This window comes from Protomyctophum bolini (genome assembly GCF_963924005.1).
Source record: "Protomyctophum bolini genome assembly, chromosome: 17".
Classification (NCBI taxonomy): Eukaryota; Metazoa; Chordata; class Actinopteri; order Myctophiformes; family Myctophidae; genus Protomyctophum; species Protomyctophum bolini.
In genome coordinates, this window is record NC_137878.1 from 17,333,129 (window position 1) to 17,348,473 (window position 15,345).

Genomic DNA, 15,345 nt, shown 5'->3' on the forward strand with positions numbered 1-15,345 from the left:
TAAGCGGTGCTCCGCGGACCACGGTGCGTTTTCTAAAAGAGTTGTGTGCTTTTCATAGAGTTATGGTCCTTTTATGTTGAACAGAAGAGGGTATCTCCGTTGCTATGGTTACTCCCGTACGGCGAGCAGTAGACGTCAAAACTCAAAGCGCACCTCCTCTTCCTTTAAAAAAACGGAAGTGGTTATCTGGAGACAACAGCGCATTGATTGCTCCTTATAATAAAGGGAGCGACTAAATTAAAGTATTCTTATAATCCGATAAAACATTCCAGTAAATCCTGCGTCGCAGACCAAGAACACAGTCAGCTATGCTGACAGACACAGGTGAGTGTTGATCCCATGCTATTGCTATTTTTCGCCATGCTTGAAGCGTCACACACTCTTTCTGACAGTGTTATTGTTAAGCTGGCTGGGACAGCTTTGCTGCATATGGGCACATTATTTGTTACCATTCATTTACCCTTAAAGACAACAACAATAACTATAATAATGATAATATTTCGACTCACGCCATATCAAGGTTTTACCATTTGTTTTGTTTACCACAACAATTAGGTTACAGTTTTACGTCTGCTTTATAAGCAGACGCAAAGTGGCCACTTTAACGCAGGCGTTCCTATTTTGGGATGAACATTTTTTTAATTTTCGAAATAATACATTTCAGCAAAATGGGGCTTAAAGGAGTAGTTCACCCAAAAATGACTAATATTATATTTTCCATCAATCACAATTACACATCCCATGAAGCCTTCAATGGGAAATCTCCATTAGGCCTAATTCAAGGCTTCATGGGGTGTGTGATTGATAGAAAGTAAATATTATTTTTTTAACTACTCCTTTTAAGTGACTACAAAGGCCCCATATGTGTGCTTGGCTGTGTGTAATCATGTGTTGGATGTTACAGATTATACTGGGACTGCCTCTGGTGCTCGGCGGGGGAAGAAGAGGAGCTCAGGGGACTCCCCAGGAGATGGTCAGTCCCTGCGTGCGTCTGGAAGGCAGGTCAATGTCCGAGTGAAACGCACCAATAACCCTCCACCTGGGCAGGTAAACTAAGAATTATACTGCATATATTTTATATTGGATAATTTTAATGTCCCACAGCCTCGGGGGAAATTCTGTCGGTATCGGCTTCACCCAGCTGATGGCTACTTGGTATTTACAAATTGACCATGGAGGGTGTTTGCAGTCAGGGGTTAAATTGTTTTACTCAGGGAGCCATAACCAGCGGTGACCAAAGCTGACATTATTCTTTTAGTTTTTAATAGTACCTGAAGGTTACCTAAACTGTCAGTGGTTTAGGTGATGCAAGTGTTTATATAATATTACACACTATAGATTGCAATTCACACCAGATGACACATTTCAGGCCAAAAGGAAAGCCACAGACACGGAGGAAGAAGAAGATCAATCCGAGAAGAAGTATAGGAAATGTGAGAAAGCAGGTTGCTCTGCCACGTACCCAGTGTGCTTTGCAAGTGCATCTGAAAGGTATCAATCAAATCTCCACATTTTGAACAACTCCTTCAAAACACCTGTCCAATTAAGGTTGCTTATCATTTAATGTAATAAAATAAAAAACAATGTCCTTACTGTGTTCTTTATGTCTCTCATCAGGTGCGCCAAAAACGGATACACCTCTCGCTGGTACCACCTCTCCTGTGGTGAACACTTCTGCAATGAGTGTTTTGATTACTACTATAGAAGGTAAAAAGGGAGATATGGAAATAAAGACAATTCCCTTTAGCCACATTAAAAAGATGATCTGAACATGAGTTATGCTTAATGTTTTACTTCGTATAGCAGTGTGTGTTGTGCTGGAAATAGCAGATCTACAAGCTCACATTGCTTTGCACCACAACACGTTGTGAGCTTGAAGTTCGGTTATTTTCGGCGCACAAGACCGGCACTCAACAAAAGTATAAATCAGGCTTTACGTTTCTGTTCCTAAACTGTCAGCCACAAAGACGGCTACGAAACCTATTCAGCCTGGAAGAAGGTGTGGACCAGTAATGGGAAAAGTGAACCCAGCCTTAAAGCATTCATGGCAGATCAGCAGCTGCCGTACTGGGTAAGAGCAGTGAGCCATTTAAACCTTATATACTTTGTTGACTTGTTGTCCCCCAGGGCTCTATACTAGGCTTCCTCCTTTTTCCATCTACACTAAACTTGTGAGCTTGTAGATCTGCTCATTTCGAGTCGACAAACATTTGCCCCACAATAGGGATTCTAGGGTTCACGTGGTTAAACACCTGACACATGTTTTGTCTAAGTCTCCATATTCCTGTAGCCTAACTTGTACTCTGTTTTTAGGCAAGCAGCACTCACTCACTGTCATACGATGAAAAATAACTGAAGCTTGAGCCGTGTACGAAAGGTGTGGTTCTAAATACATGGTTTGGACCTCTGTTTCTGAGCAGGTTCAGTGCACTAAACCAGACTGCACGAAGTGGCGCCAGCTCACCAAGGAGATCCAACTCACTGCTTCTCAAGCAGCAACATATCGCTGTGGCATGAAGTTCAATAATGTCAAGGTAAATACACCAGCTCAGTGGCCTTGTGATTAGAGTCATACAAAAGAGTAAGACTATAAAAATGGTACTTGAATCCCTCCCTGCTTGGCACTCAACATTAAGGGTATGATTGGGGGGGGGGGGGGGGGGGTAAGCCTCCGTGCTTCAACCTGCCTCATGCTACAGAAACGGAAGATAGGCGCCTGACCTATTGCCATGGCAAAATTACTTCCATAAATACATAAGAGAAAAGGGTTAACAGGCTGTTCAGCATATTTCATGCTTGTCACAATGTTGCTTACAGAGTGAAGGGTCAGACCAGTGCTCCCAACCAGAGGACTTGGTGAGTGATAAACAAATAATAATACAGCTGAATGTGTGGTATACCACTATAATGTATACCACTGGTATAACACTATAATCCCAAGCAACTTTCTAGGCAAAGCACTGCTATATTATTTTTCTACTTTAGGTTCCAGTCCATTTTTCCCAATAATGTTTTCATAAATCATTTACCAAAACATATGACTAAATACTGTATGATGCAGTACTTTTACATGGTTAATGCTGGTTAACTGTACACTAATTCCTAGTTTAGGCTTGTCATTATTGGCAAAAACCTGGCCAAATATTTACGTTTTGTATTGTATTTTGTATTCTTCTAAAAATAGCCAATTGTATGTTCACAACGTGTATATCGGCTATCGGTCTGTTGTTTTAGGACAAACCCATCCAATGTATAGTAACTGTTATGTTGTTTTGTCTACACTGTATAGAGAGTGGCTGAAGTGATAGACAGCTGGTGGCATTCAATGCTGATCTTGCCACCACTGTTTAAAGACAGTCCAGCCAGTCCGTTCCTTTCTGCCTACTACCCTGACTGTGTTGGCATGAGTCCATCAGGATCCCCCATTAACACTTCTCTGTCAGACCTGAGAGCAGAGCACTGCAGAACCGTCCAGCCTCAAAGTAAGTTTGGGACATGGAAAGGAATGGTCTAATTTGACTGTTTCATGTTCTACCTGGCATTTGAAAAATCTGCACACCAGTATTGTGCTCAACATTTTCACTGTGGAGCTAGAAATGGCTTAAGCCTTAAAGGACCACTTCACCACTTTTCAACCTATCTTCATATAATTAGTCCTCACTAATGTTCATGATAAAATGCCACCATTTTTGTCTACTCCGTCTGTGTCTCATAGGAGGGCTGGGGGCAGTTCAGAAACCCGTCCACCAGTGACATCATCGATGGGGAATCCAAGCTAATAGAAATTGCAGGCCTTATATTTCTGAAAAGTTGCAATGCGATAATGAAAGCCATCGTTCTCATGATAATAAGAATCTAAATATTTTTTCAAATCAATCTTATTTAAAAATATAATCTAAGCCTAATGATGATTTCACTGGTGGATGGGTTTCTGAACTGCCCACAGCCCTCCTATGAGACACAGACTGAGTGGGAACAAATTGTGGTATTTTATCATGAACATTATTGAGGACCAATTATATGAAGATAAAAGTGGTGAAGTGGTCCTTTTTAAGGCAAATTATTCCCATTTGAATTTCATGCAATACCTCACTCAACCATTTCTCTGGTTCATGTTTGGCATTAAATGCAATCCCTTTATGAAATGTATTTAAGTCTAACCATTACAGGAGAGCAGCTTACTCTGAGCTCCAAATTGTGCCATTAAATGAATCCTACCAGAATGTACCTACCGGTATGTGTATGTATATTACTATATTCTTATATTTTAGCCATTACAATAATGCTTGTTTCCCACAGTTCCAGGTATGTGTCCTTACTTCCAGCCCTTCTATCAGCCCAATGAGTGTGGTAAAGCCCTGTGTGTGCGACCAGATATGATGGAACTGGATGAGCTGTATGAGTTTCCTGAGTTTTCTCGAGATCCCACCATGTACCTGGCACTGCGAAATCTCATTCTGGCCTCCTGGCACAGGGATTGTACGGTACAGTACAGATTACTAACAAATAATTATCTTTTTCTTGTTTGATGCATTTAAAACTCTGTGCAAATGTTTGCTTCCTTTGCATGTAGCCTTGAAGTGACCACTGGCACCTAATGTGTATGAAATCACAGTTGCAACAGATGGAATAAAATGTTTCAGGAGAAACTTACCCTTGAAACAGTGAAAAACAATTGAACCTCCTTTGTTTCATTCAATCGACTCATTCAGGAGGTGCTGACTCCCCAGAAGTGCGCTCAACATGTCATCGTCCGTGGCTTGGTTCGTGTGCGCTGTGTGCAGGAGCTGGATCAGGTGCTTCGCTTCATGACCAGGAAGGGCCTCATTAACACTGGAGTGCTGGCAGTCAAACAGCCTCTCCTGCCTGAGAAATACCGCTCTGTGAGTGTTGACTCCTGTCATTTTTCACCTCCTTTTGTTTTTTGAAGTAGCAATTACTTTGGCCCTCTTTTCTACCCAATTTAGTCGTTAAGCCAATTAATTCCCCCTCTGCTTGCCACTACTGTTTTACTCTACTGGCTCACCTGCCAGTGAGGAGCCCACACCAGGAGGAAGTAGAGCCTTTGTCCTACTCCTCCCACTCAACATTACCCGCTGAGAGGAACCTCCCCAGTCTATAGGACTACATGCAGTGACAAATATCCCCACACGGCTTTCGAAACCCCTAGACTCTGTGGTGGTGGTACTATACCGCTGCGCAACCCGAGCGCTTTTCACCTTGACTTATTCATGAAATAATTTGACAGGTGTTGACTCTTGATTTGAAGCATCTCAGCGATGGTAGAGTATCTTGCTTTGACAATTTTAGGTAAAATACTGCATAGTATCTCTGTACATTTTTCTTGTCTTCGCAGAAAAATGTGATTGTGATCGGAGCGGGGGCGTCGGGACTGGCTGCTGCACGGCAACTGCAGAACTTTGGCACGCAGGTTAGGCTGCTAGACCATCAAACTAAAGTATCTTAGTAAATTATCTTCCAGTAGATTTCAGCAATGTTCCCTAATCCTGTGCAATATGAATGATGTTCCAGGTGGTGGTGCTTGAAGCAAGGGACAGAATTGGAGGCCGTGTGTGGGATGACAAATCTCTAGGCCCCACTGTGGGCAGAGGAGCTCAGATTGTCAATGGCTGTGTGAACAACCCTATCGCTCTGATGTGTGAGCAGGTGAGACTATTTTTTTTCTTAGACTTATGTGTGAAATCCTTTGAATAAAGTTTGACTTTACCCACCTAAAGTAAGGAAGTTAATGTTTGTTTTACCAGACAGTCAAAGGTTGCAATTTGAAATGTCTTGTTTTCTTTGCTGGCACACAGTCGTGCTGTATGTCATCTGATCATCAACAATATTGCTAGACAAGTTGACAGTCAATTGTACATAAAACTGAAAAGTAATGGCAAGTAGGATGAGATATACACAGCTATATCTGAAAGGTGGTAGACCATGGATTGAGAGATCAGACCTGTGTCTATGTTTGGGCGAGACACTCCGCGTGAGATAAGAGAGGCATAGATGTCATCTTACCTTTCTTGTGAGCAGATGGGTGTCAAGATGCACAAGCTAGGAGAGCGGTGCGACCTCTTCCAGGAGGGAGGGCGGGCCACTGACCCAGCCATTGACAAGCGCATGGACTTCCACTTCAACGCCATCCTGGACGTAGTGTCGGAGTGGAGGAAGGACAAGTCACAGAACCAGGATACCCCTCTAGGAGGTCCTGCACTGACATTACAACATTATTATTATGAAGATTATTATTACTCTTTGTTCCACACTAAATAAATATTTGGATGCTAATAATAATAATACTAATAATAATTGTATAGAAGAACATGCATTCTCCATAAAACCCTCCATATAATTAATTTGTATGCATTTTCATCCATTCCTTACAGAGAAAGTCCAGGAGGTCTACAAGAACTTTCTGCAAGAGTCTGGTATCGGCTTCAGTGAGTTGGAAGAGAAAGTGCTTCAGTTCCATCTCAGCAACCTGGAATATGCCTGCGGAAGCACTCTGGACCAGGTCTGACCATATTTGAAGCTCTTCAGAGATTGTGCATGCAAAATAAATTTCAATATTTTGTTCTGATGTTTTCACCAGTGTTGAGTTTGCATCATGTCAGCCATATGATTTAACATTAATTGTATTTCTGTAGGTGTCAGCTAGATCCTGGGACCACAATGAGTTTTTTGCCCAGTTCTCAGGAGACCACACCTTGCTCACCAAGGGCTACTCTGACATCCTCCACAAACTGGCTGAAGAACTTGATATACGCATTAAGTGTCCGGTTTGTCATCTCTAAGTCCCTTTTCAAATGTCACTCTTGTCTTACCTCTGTTGTGTATATATTCAATATATTGTAATGTTTTTGTTTAAGGTTCAGTCTATTGACTACTCAGGTGATGTTGTCAAAGTTACCTCCACCAATGGCTCTCAGTGGACAGCACAAAAGGTAAAAGTTAAATTAAATGCTTTCCATTGTGAGATAAAATGGAATTACAGAATGAGTTTAAGTGAAAAATTATGAAATAATTAATTTAATTTGAACACTTTTGCACCCCTTTTTAGGTTCTTGTTACAGTTCCATTGACTTTACTTCAAAATAACTTGATTCAGTTCAATCCTCCACTTCCCGAAAGAAAGCTGAAGGCAATTCATAGTCTTGGAGCAGGTATCATAGAAAAGGTGAGTAATAGTTTTGAATTTTACTGGCTGTCGACTACCACCAGCTATCATTCAAAACTTTGTAATCTTTGACTGGTAACTGTGGCGTAACCTCAAATTTGCTGTATTGTATAAGTCATGCTGCTTGCTAAAGTGCCTGCAGAAGTTGATTTTTAGCAGAATTTCTGAGATGTACTGTACCACAGTGAATTTCCTGCCATGTCTTGGTCACTTAACAAATGAAACATTGCTTTAAAACATTCTGCAGATCGCGCTGCAGTTTCCATACAGATTCTGGGACAACAAGATCCAAGGAGCAGACTATTTTGGTCACATCCCACCTAGTCCGGACAAGAGAGGGATGTTTGGTGTCTTCTATGACATGGATCCACAGGTTTGAATTTGAATGTTTTTACCTGATAAGCTGTGATTAAAGAAGCACAACGGCTAATATTACCCAGGACTTGTCTTAACCTATGAGAGAACAAATGAGATTTGATTGCTATTGGCTCTAATGGTCAGGGTGGAAAATAGAAATAATTGACCGTAATGGGGTTGCAACTATCGATTATTACTTTTTCAATTAAATCGAATAATTTAAATCTGTTTTAAATTATGAACCTGTCTAATTATACTATATCGTACGACAGTATTAAAAATGGTGAACTGTCTATATACTATTTTCTTATTTACGTCATAAATCATTTATTAGAGCTTTCGATTGTTTATGTTGGAGAGTCCTATTCATTTGCTTTTTAGGAAAATGAGATCCTTGACCTCTATGAACTATTAATGTGGCACTAATTCCATCTTTGCATGATCTGCAGGGTAAGCAGTCAGTCCTCATGTCTGTTGTCAGTGGTGATGCTGTAGCTTGCATCAGAGAAATGGAGGAGAAAGAGGTGGTAGAGGAGTGCATGAAGGTCCTGCGTGAACTCTTCAAGGAACAGGTAACACCATCACATTGTGCAAATGAGTAGACTAATCCTCATTTACAATAGTTTACCATTTGAGTGATCCGGTCATTCATTTAGAATGACTGGATCGATAGTGTTTATACTGTAGATCGGCCACAATACAAACTACAAGCGCTCAATTGTTGAAATAATGCAAGTTGACTGAGGATGGATGTAGGACTGCAGCTTTCCTTAGAAATTACCTGGCTGCATTCACTCGCATGCAGAGTTTGCAGTCGGTTTCTATTTGCTTACAATCAATGTAACCTTATTTCTTTCCTTTTAATTAGGAGGTCCCAGATCCTATGAATTTCTTTGTCACCCACTGGAGCAAAGACATATGGGCTCAGATGTCCTACAGCTTTGTGAAGACCGGAGGCAGCGGAGAGGCCTATGACATCATTGCTGAGGACATACAGGGAAAAGTCTTCTTTGCTGGCGAGGTGAGTTTTTCAGTTAACTCCGTCCTGTTGTATGACATGGTGTTTGAATTGGGTGGTCCCTGGTTGGCTGGGTGTCTCAACGAACCCTTTTGAGGGTGGAAAGGCAGGTGGGGGAGGGCACATGGGGAGATGAACTGCATGCTTTATGTCCTCCTGAATATGAAACTCCTCACTGTCAGATGGAAAGAAGCAGACTGCCTACAGGGGTCAGCAGCAACAAGGGACTGTAGTGCAGGGGGACTTGAAGAGGAATTGACAGGACTGAATTGGGGTAATTGGTGGGGTGGGTACACTTTTTTGCCTTTTTTTTCATGCAATTATTTCTATGGCTTTATATTGTCAGGCAACCAACAGACACTTTCCTCAGACTGTGACGGGGGCATATCTGAGTGGGGTCCGAGAGGCCAGCAAGATGGCTGCCATGTAAATCTTCCCAGAGAACACTCCAAACACCAGCACAGACACATTGCACAGAACAAAACCATCAGGCAGTCTCAACCCATTCCCAGTTACCGGATTGTTCTGCATGAAAAGAATGGACTTTTACCCACTGTTCTGTACTCTGTACTGATCGGTAAGACTGTTTCCAAACAGCAGGAGCAAAGAGGGCTTGTCAATTAATAGGTTCAAATCATCAAAGCAGGAATTAAAGCACTTGTATTTTTCCAAAACTAAATAACAAGAAGGAAAAACATGAGATTGTTTCGACAGCTGCACAGTAGAATTTGTTGTGTTAATTTAACTTACCCTTTCTGGTAATTTTTTTCACTCTGGCTACACTAGCTCTTTTTGACCCCCAGTGGTGTATTAATGGTGATTTATACTTGGTTGGCAATAGCAGATCTATAAGCTCACAATGCTTTGCAAGCTTTTAGATTGGCTATTTTCCCCCCAAGTCTAACACAGATAAGATAATATCTTTATTTGTCACTGTATGAGACATACAACGAAACTTTGTGTCGTTGTATGTCTTTATGTGTGGCTTTAAAGTTGGTCTGAATATGCCATAAAAGCATTTCTATTTACTGAGATTTTCATAACAATTCCGTTTTGAGTGATAAGGATTTATGAAACATTGGCATACTCTTAATTGTTCACAAACTAAGGATTTTAGGTACAGTATATATACCAATGATTTCCACATCTTAAAAGGAGTATGGTAGGCTGTGTGTCCACCTGTTGGTACAAATTGTGAACTTAAATGGCCTCAAGGATAGTGGCCTCTGTAGTCTTTCTGCATTAGCACTTTTTGATTTAGAATGGGTCATAACTTTGTGACAGGCTGACTTTCCTATAAGGTTGATTATGTTCATAAAACACCAAATAGTCCACTTTCTCAGGGATGTGATCAGGACGACACCAAATTGCAGAACATAATGAGAGAAAAGCAAGGGAACAGGACATCTTCAATAGAAATAACTGAGTGTTGTCAAAACAAATAGTAAGAAAATCACATCCCTCTTAAGGATTCTTTGAGATACTTGAGAATTTGTGTCCACATCTTTGGAATGGGACAATATTGAAAGTCATCTTTGAGTAATGTTAGCTATTGAAGCTTTATTTGTAGGTTCCTGTATAGCGTTTACACTTTATTTCCAAGTGTCAATACATCTAGCTAATCACGTTCTACCATCATGTTACTATGCCTGAATATTTATCCTGTACATGTGTAATAAAAGGAGCTAATAACTGCCATCATATTGTCTTGCTTCTGTACAAGTTACTATGCACAACTACATGGAAAATGCTATAACACCGGACTGGCAATGGTGCTTGCATCATTAGTGCCCGACTGCCCGTCGTTGATGACATATCCTACAGTGGTTCTGCTTAAAAATCAGTGGAAAAGTGAGTTCACTAGAAAGCACCAGGAATCCAGAATGAAACCGGTGGTAGAACCAACATTATCATGTGGGAAAAGTGTGTTCAGCGTGTTGCTACCTAATGTGATTACAAAATGTAGACTGCAGACATGAAATCTTTTTGCCCATGTTGTTCTGCAAACAGCTTCAACCTCCACTGGTACCTCATGGAAGGGCATTTCTTATTTGTGATGATTGTAGACTAATTTCCCTGCCTCTCAGGCAATTTGCTAAATTTGTGCGTATGTGTTTAATCATTAAGGCACCCCTAAACACATACGCACAAATTTAGCAAATAGTATATTATACATTATATTTGACACATTAAGGCTTAATGTGTCAAATATAATGTATAATATACAGTATGTATATGTTTTTATTTGGTTTACTTATGTAAACAAATAATAACACCTTCAAGATTGTTCTTGAAAATGGCAGATTTTCAAATATCCATGGCAAAGGTTTAAAGTTTTAAGTGGTTAAACCAATTTAGAAGCTATATTAACAATGTTGCTGGCCCTATACTATAAAACTAACATCATCTTCAATGGTAACTTGTTGGGTCCATTTGGTTTAATTGTGTAGTACATTCTGAGAGTAGCCTGAGGAAGGTCGCACAACCAAAACCTTGCTCCTAAAATACATTATTCTCTTGAACCAGCAAGTGGCAGTGTGCAGGTCAGTAACCATGGGAAATTTAAAATGACTAGGGTGACATCTGGTGGCCAGATACCTTATTGTTTAATTGCTTGTCATTCTTTGTCCCTTAAACCGGGAATTGTACCTTCCTGTAAGTGTTCATAGACTGCTTTACTAATGAAACATGGTTCTATATCAACACCTCATTGTGGTACAAGCATCAAGGCATTATGATTAGGGTATAATTAAAAACTGTCTTTATTTTATTCACCTTTCCCTTTTTGCTGCACTGATTCTCTCCATCTCCTTGCGCTCTTTCCCTCTCTCTTACCTTCCCCAGTTATTCTACAATCTCGGTTTTGTGTAATAATGGCATGTAGCTTTGAAAGTCAGTTTGCTGTTTCCTTATCTTGGCACTGGGATATTTGTGTGTGGACTGGATGCCTTTGCACAGGGAAGTGTATTTTCTACATTTACCCACCCAACTACAAACCTTGTTTCTCAGACGGCATCTTTACTCTGTTATGGCCCCATTATACGTTATATTTACTATTTAATTTTGAGCATTCCAAATGGAGGCACATTGGTCACCGTGTCAATTATATTCAACCCCAATACTGGCACTACTAACATTACAGCAGAGTGATCACTTGTACCTTAGATCTTACATTAATATTCATTATGTTGGGATATTAATGTGAATAAATTAACCACGACTCCAAAACATTTGTTTTATATTTAATGTTAGTGAAAACAACTTATTCTTTAACTATATACAATATATATACACACACACGCATACAAAAATGATTACAAATTAACTGATTTCTACATGACATTTGATAAAACATTACTGAAAATAATTGAAAATGAGTGGTATACAAAAAGGTCTGTTTCTAACTATTTACAACTGTACAATGTGAATTGTACTAAAAGTTTGAAAATATCATGTCCAGTTCATGATGAAAAACTCACAAGTAGCACCTCTGGTTTCCGGTTTCACCTTTCAGAAGCCTTTTCTTCTCGTCTCTCAGTGCCCTGCGCTCTGAGGCAAGAACCAGCAGTCTATCTCCTCTCCGTCTTGGAGACTCGTTTGTGGTATTAGGGGTGTGTGTGTGTGTGTGTAGCTCTTTTGCTATGTACAGTATGTTCAGAGTGTCTTTGCAGTTCATCGAACGCACATAGTCACAGACTTCGGGGGTGGGTGATCTGGGGATCCTCTTTGGCTGTAAAGATTCTCTGGGACTGAGTCTATCCAGAGAGCCATACCCGTCATCAGACTCATCTTTGAAGAGGTGACGTGTATATTCTGTGTTGGGGTTGTAGGATTTCACCTGGAAATCGACCTGGAAATTAAACAGAATATTGTTATTATTAAATATTCATCTCAGATTAACTTAATTGAAGACCCTATTTATTTTAATAGTGTAGACCAGGAAATTAAAAAGACAGGGTAACAAATGCTTGTGAATTAATATTTACTGATTATACTATGTGATACTGTACATGTACTGTTGCACTTGCTATGTCATTGTTGATGTTAATGAAAACATCAAAACTATAGTATAGTGTTAGATTACACTTTGGCAGAGGTTTGGGTTGCAACAAATGTAGTAGTCTAGTAGTTTTTTTCTTTAACATGCCAATGTCCTTTCTTAGTAAAACTAAATAAGTCAACACTTACATCTGCAAAATGTTGTGGTGGGTCCATGACAGGCACTGTGCAGACTGCCTTAAAAGTACTAGTAGTACTAATGGTAGCTGCTGAAGAACCACCGCCCATTTCATGCCACTGTAGGTTGTGTTGGGCTGGAGGTAGTAGCACATTGTCCTGGAAATCCACCTGGAAAATAAACAGATTAAGAATTATTAACCTGATAAGATTATTTTCCTTTTCAAAATAATACATGTAAATACATGCTTACTGATTAATATCATGTAATGCTGTAGGCCTACAGCATTTTAGTAGTTACTGTAGCTTTTTTATGTTCTTTAATAACATTTGGCCTATCTTGTATATGTACCAAATTCATGTTATAATTTTATTTGAATGTGTCTGCAAATTATTTTAATTTCTATTTGATTATGCAGATTTAATTGAGACATGCAGATTAAACTGAAAAACAAATAGGCTAAAGGGGTGATAGTCCAGCATCTGCACTGCATGGTGTTAATTTTGAGGCCTATTTTCACCATGCATTGTAAATAATCGTATTTCGTACTGTTAGGGAGAATATTTTGATTTGAATCATGTTATAACGGTTAACATGTGGAGATCTCATTAATGTTTTGGTTGGAGACTGGAGTTACATCGTCATGGCATGCAATGATGCAACTACTTACTACACCCTTACCTTACATTATGGAAAAAAAATTGTATCAAATGTGCCAAATGCATGTCCGTTTGAAAAGTACCGTATTAATATTCAAGTGCTGTGCTATAAATGAAATGTATCATGTAACGTAGCACGTAGGCTGCTACATTATCTCCTCAGGTACACGACGACAAGTTAACCAAAGTGTCTTATCTTTAACTGACAACGATGAACATGTCAGTAGAGTACTGTAAACTCATACTTTAGTGAATATACAAACAAACAACACGGTGCATTTCAAACGAATGCATGTAAATTTATCGTTAAAAACCTAGTTCTAGTCGACGCTTACCTGAACAAACGGTATCAACGGTGGGGACTGGGAGACTGTCACGATGGTCGTGTGACGGTCATGAGGAGTCAAACGGCTGAAACGGGGTTTGCTTCCACCGTGTCCCATGATAACTGCTGCTAGCTCTAACTTTCTGTAACAGTTACAGGATAACTGAACCGAAATAATTCAAGCCGGATCAACAGATTCGAGGGAAGGCTGGGTTGTAGCTACAACGTTACTTCCACTATGCGTTGTCGACGTTTTTTCTGGTTGAAGCTAAGATGATGAGCGAAAACAATTCCGTGAGAGCTGGTCGAGTATTGCGATGAACACTGAAGGTTTAAACCGCGCGCTTCTACTTTTATCTGTACAGAGGCACACGGCTTGGCCAATCCTAGAGGCCGGCAGGTTGGGTTGGCCAATCAGGGAAGCCGCCAAGCGGTTGTGCCCGCCCCTAATATGGCATGCAACGTTCTTCGCGTCACCAGTAGTCTCGCGGTACCAGACTGTTGCCTCCGCGATTTCCAAACGCTCCATAACGTGAGACTACGGCACCAGGCATAGGTATAAGGCAACCTTCAACAGACCTATCACCTGGATGGATGCGGTTGATATATCAGGTCCAAGTCCATTACCGAAAAAAATAAGTCTCCCGATAAATAAATTACCTTCCGTTAGTGGTTGTTTTTATGTAAGTAAGTTACAAATGACACAGTGCGTGTGTGCGTACGTGTTACGGTTAACTTCAAAACAGGGGGCGCTGTTTTTCCTTTATTTGCCGATGGGATTCTCAGATTGACTTCACGGTAGTCTCGCCTCTCGCGTAGCCAGACAACTATTTACGAATCTGCTATTACAGTAGGAATAGAATGATGGAAGTTTTTCTTAGGTAAGGTTGCCTTTTTTTGTACAGAAAACAAGACAAACAAACATCAAAATAATGAGATGAATTAGTTAATTAATAGCATACAGTGTTAATGTGCCTAGTATTAACAACACAGTCCAAGTGCCCATGATGTAACGTCAAGCAAAGCCATTTGACATCAGGTAAAATAAAAAGACTGAGCAGGAGTTCAGGAGTTCCAATTCCATGATGACCTGTTATGTCGTATTAATAAATTAGAACGCTACACTTTAACACACTACTAGATAACAGTGTAGATAACTAGCACTTTAAGGCCTATCAATAGGCCTAAGTGCAAAAAGTAAGCTTCACTTGCAAATATATGGTAATTTAGGTAGGCTATAGGTAAGATCGCAGATGTGACAACTTAAGTAATGGCTCTTTGTTTGATGCTTTCATTGATTAGAGAGCACTAATTAACAAGTACAGAACTAGTTTGACACTTTTAATGGCTCAATTAATCAACTCACTGCACAACCCCTTGAAGTTTAAAGGGATCAACCGATCAAGTACCACCATCACGCCCTGACGCACCTTTAAAAACAAATACGATTATGGTAAATGAAATGGCAATGCAAGTGGTGCCACAAGGTGGTGGTGCGTAGAAGTTCTGCTGTGTCGACTCGACTACACGTGACGTCAATACTAACCTCAGTAACATTGGCTCAGTGTGAACTAGCATCTCTAAACTAACTGTTTTAATACCGGTACTTAAAATCACAGTACACAA

General features: G+C 40.1%; 1 protein-coding gene across 1 annotated transcript; it reads left to right on the forward strand.

Annotated features, from left to right (window-relative positions):
* Positions 1-184: 184 nt before the first annotated feature.
* kdm1b (lysine demethylase 1B) lies at positions 185-10,256 on the forward strand. The gene is made up of 21 exons (XM_080787423.1): positions 185-324; positions 905-1,047; positions 1,370-1,491; positions 1,618-1,707; positions 1,960-2,071; positions 2,421-2,534; positions 2,818-2,856; positions 3,290-3,482; positions 4,300-4,484; positions 4,713-4,883; positions 5,357-5,431; positions 5,533-5,667; positions 6,040-6,211; positions 6,393-6,520; positions 6,654-6,785; positions 6,876-6,950; positions 7,067-7,183; positions 7,431-7,556; positions 7,990-8,112; positions 8,409-8,561; positions 8,905-10,256. The coding sequence occupies exons 1-21, from the start codon at positions 309-311 to the stop codon at positions 8,986-8,988; spliced, it is 2,505 nt and encodes an 834-aa protein (XP_080643549.1). The 5' UTR covers positions 185-308; the 3' UTR covers positions 8,989-10,256.
* The last annotated feature ends 5,089 nt before the right edge of the window (positions 10,257-15,345 follow it).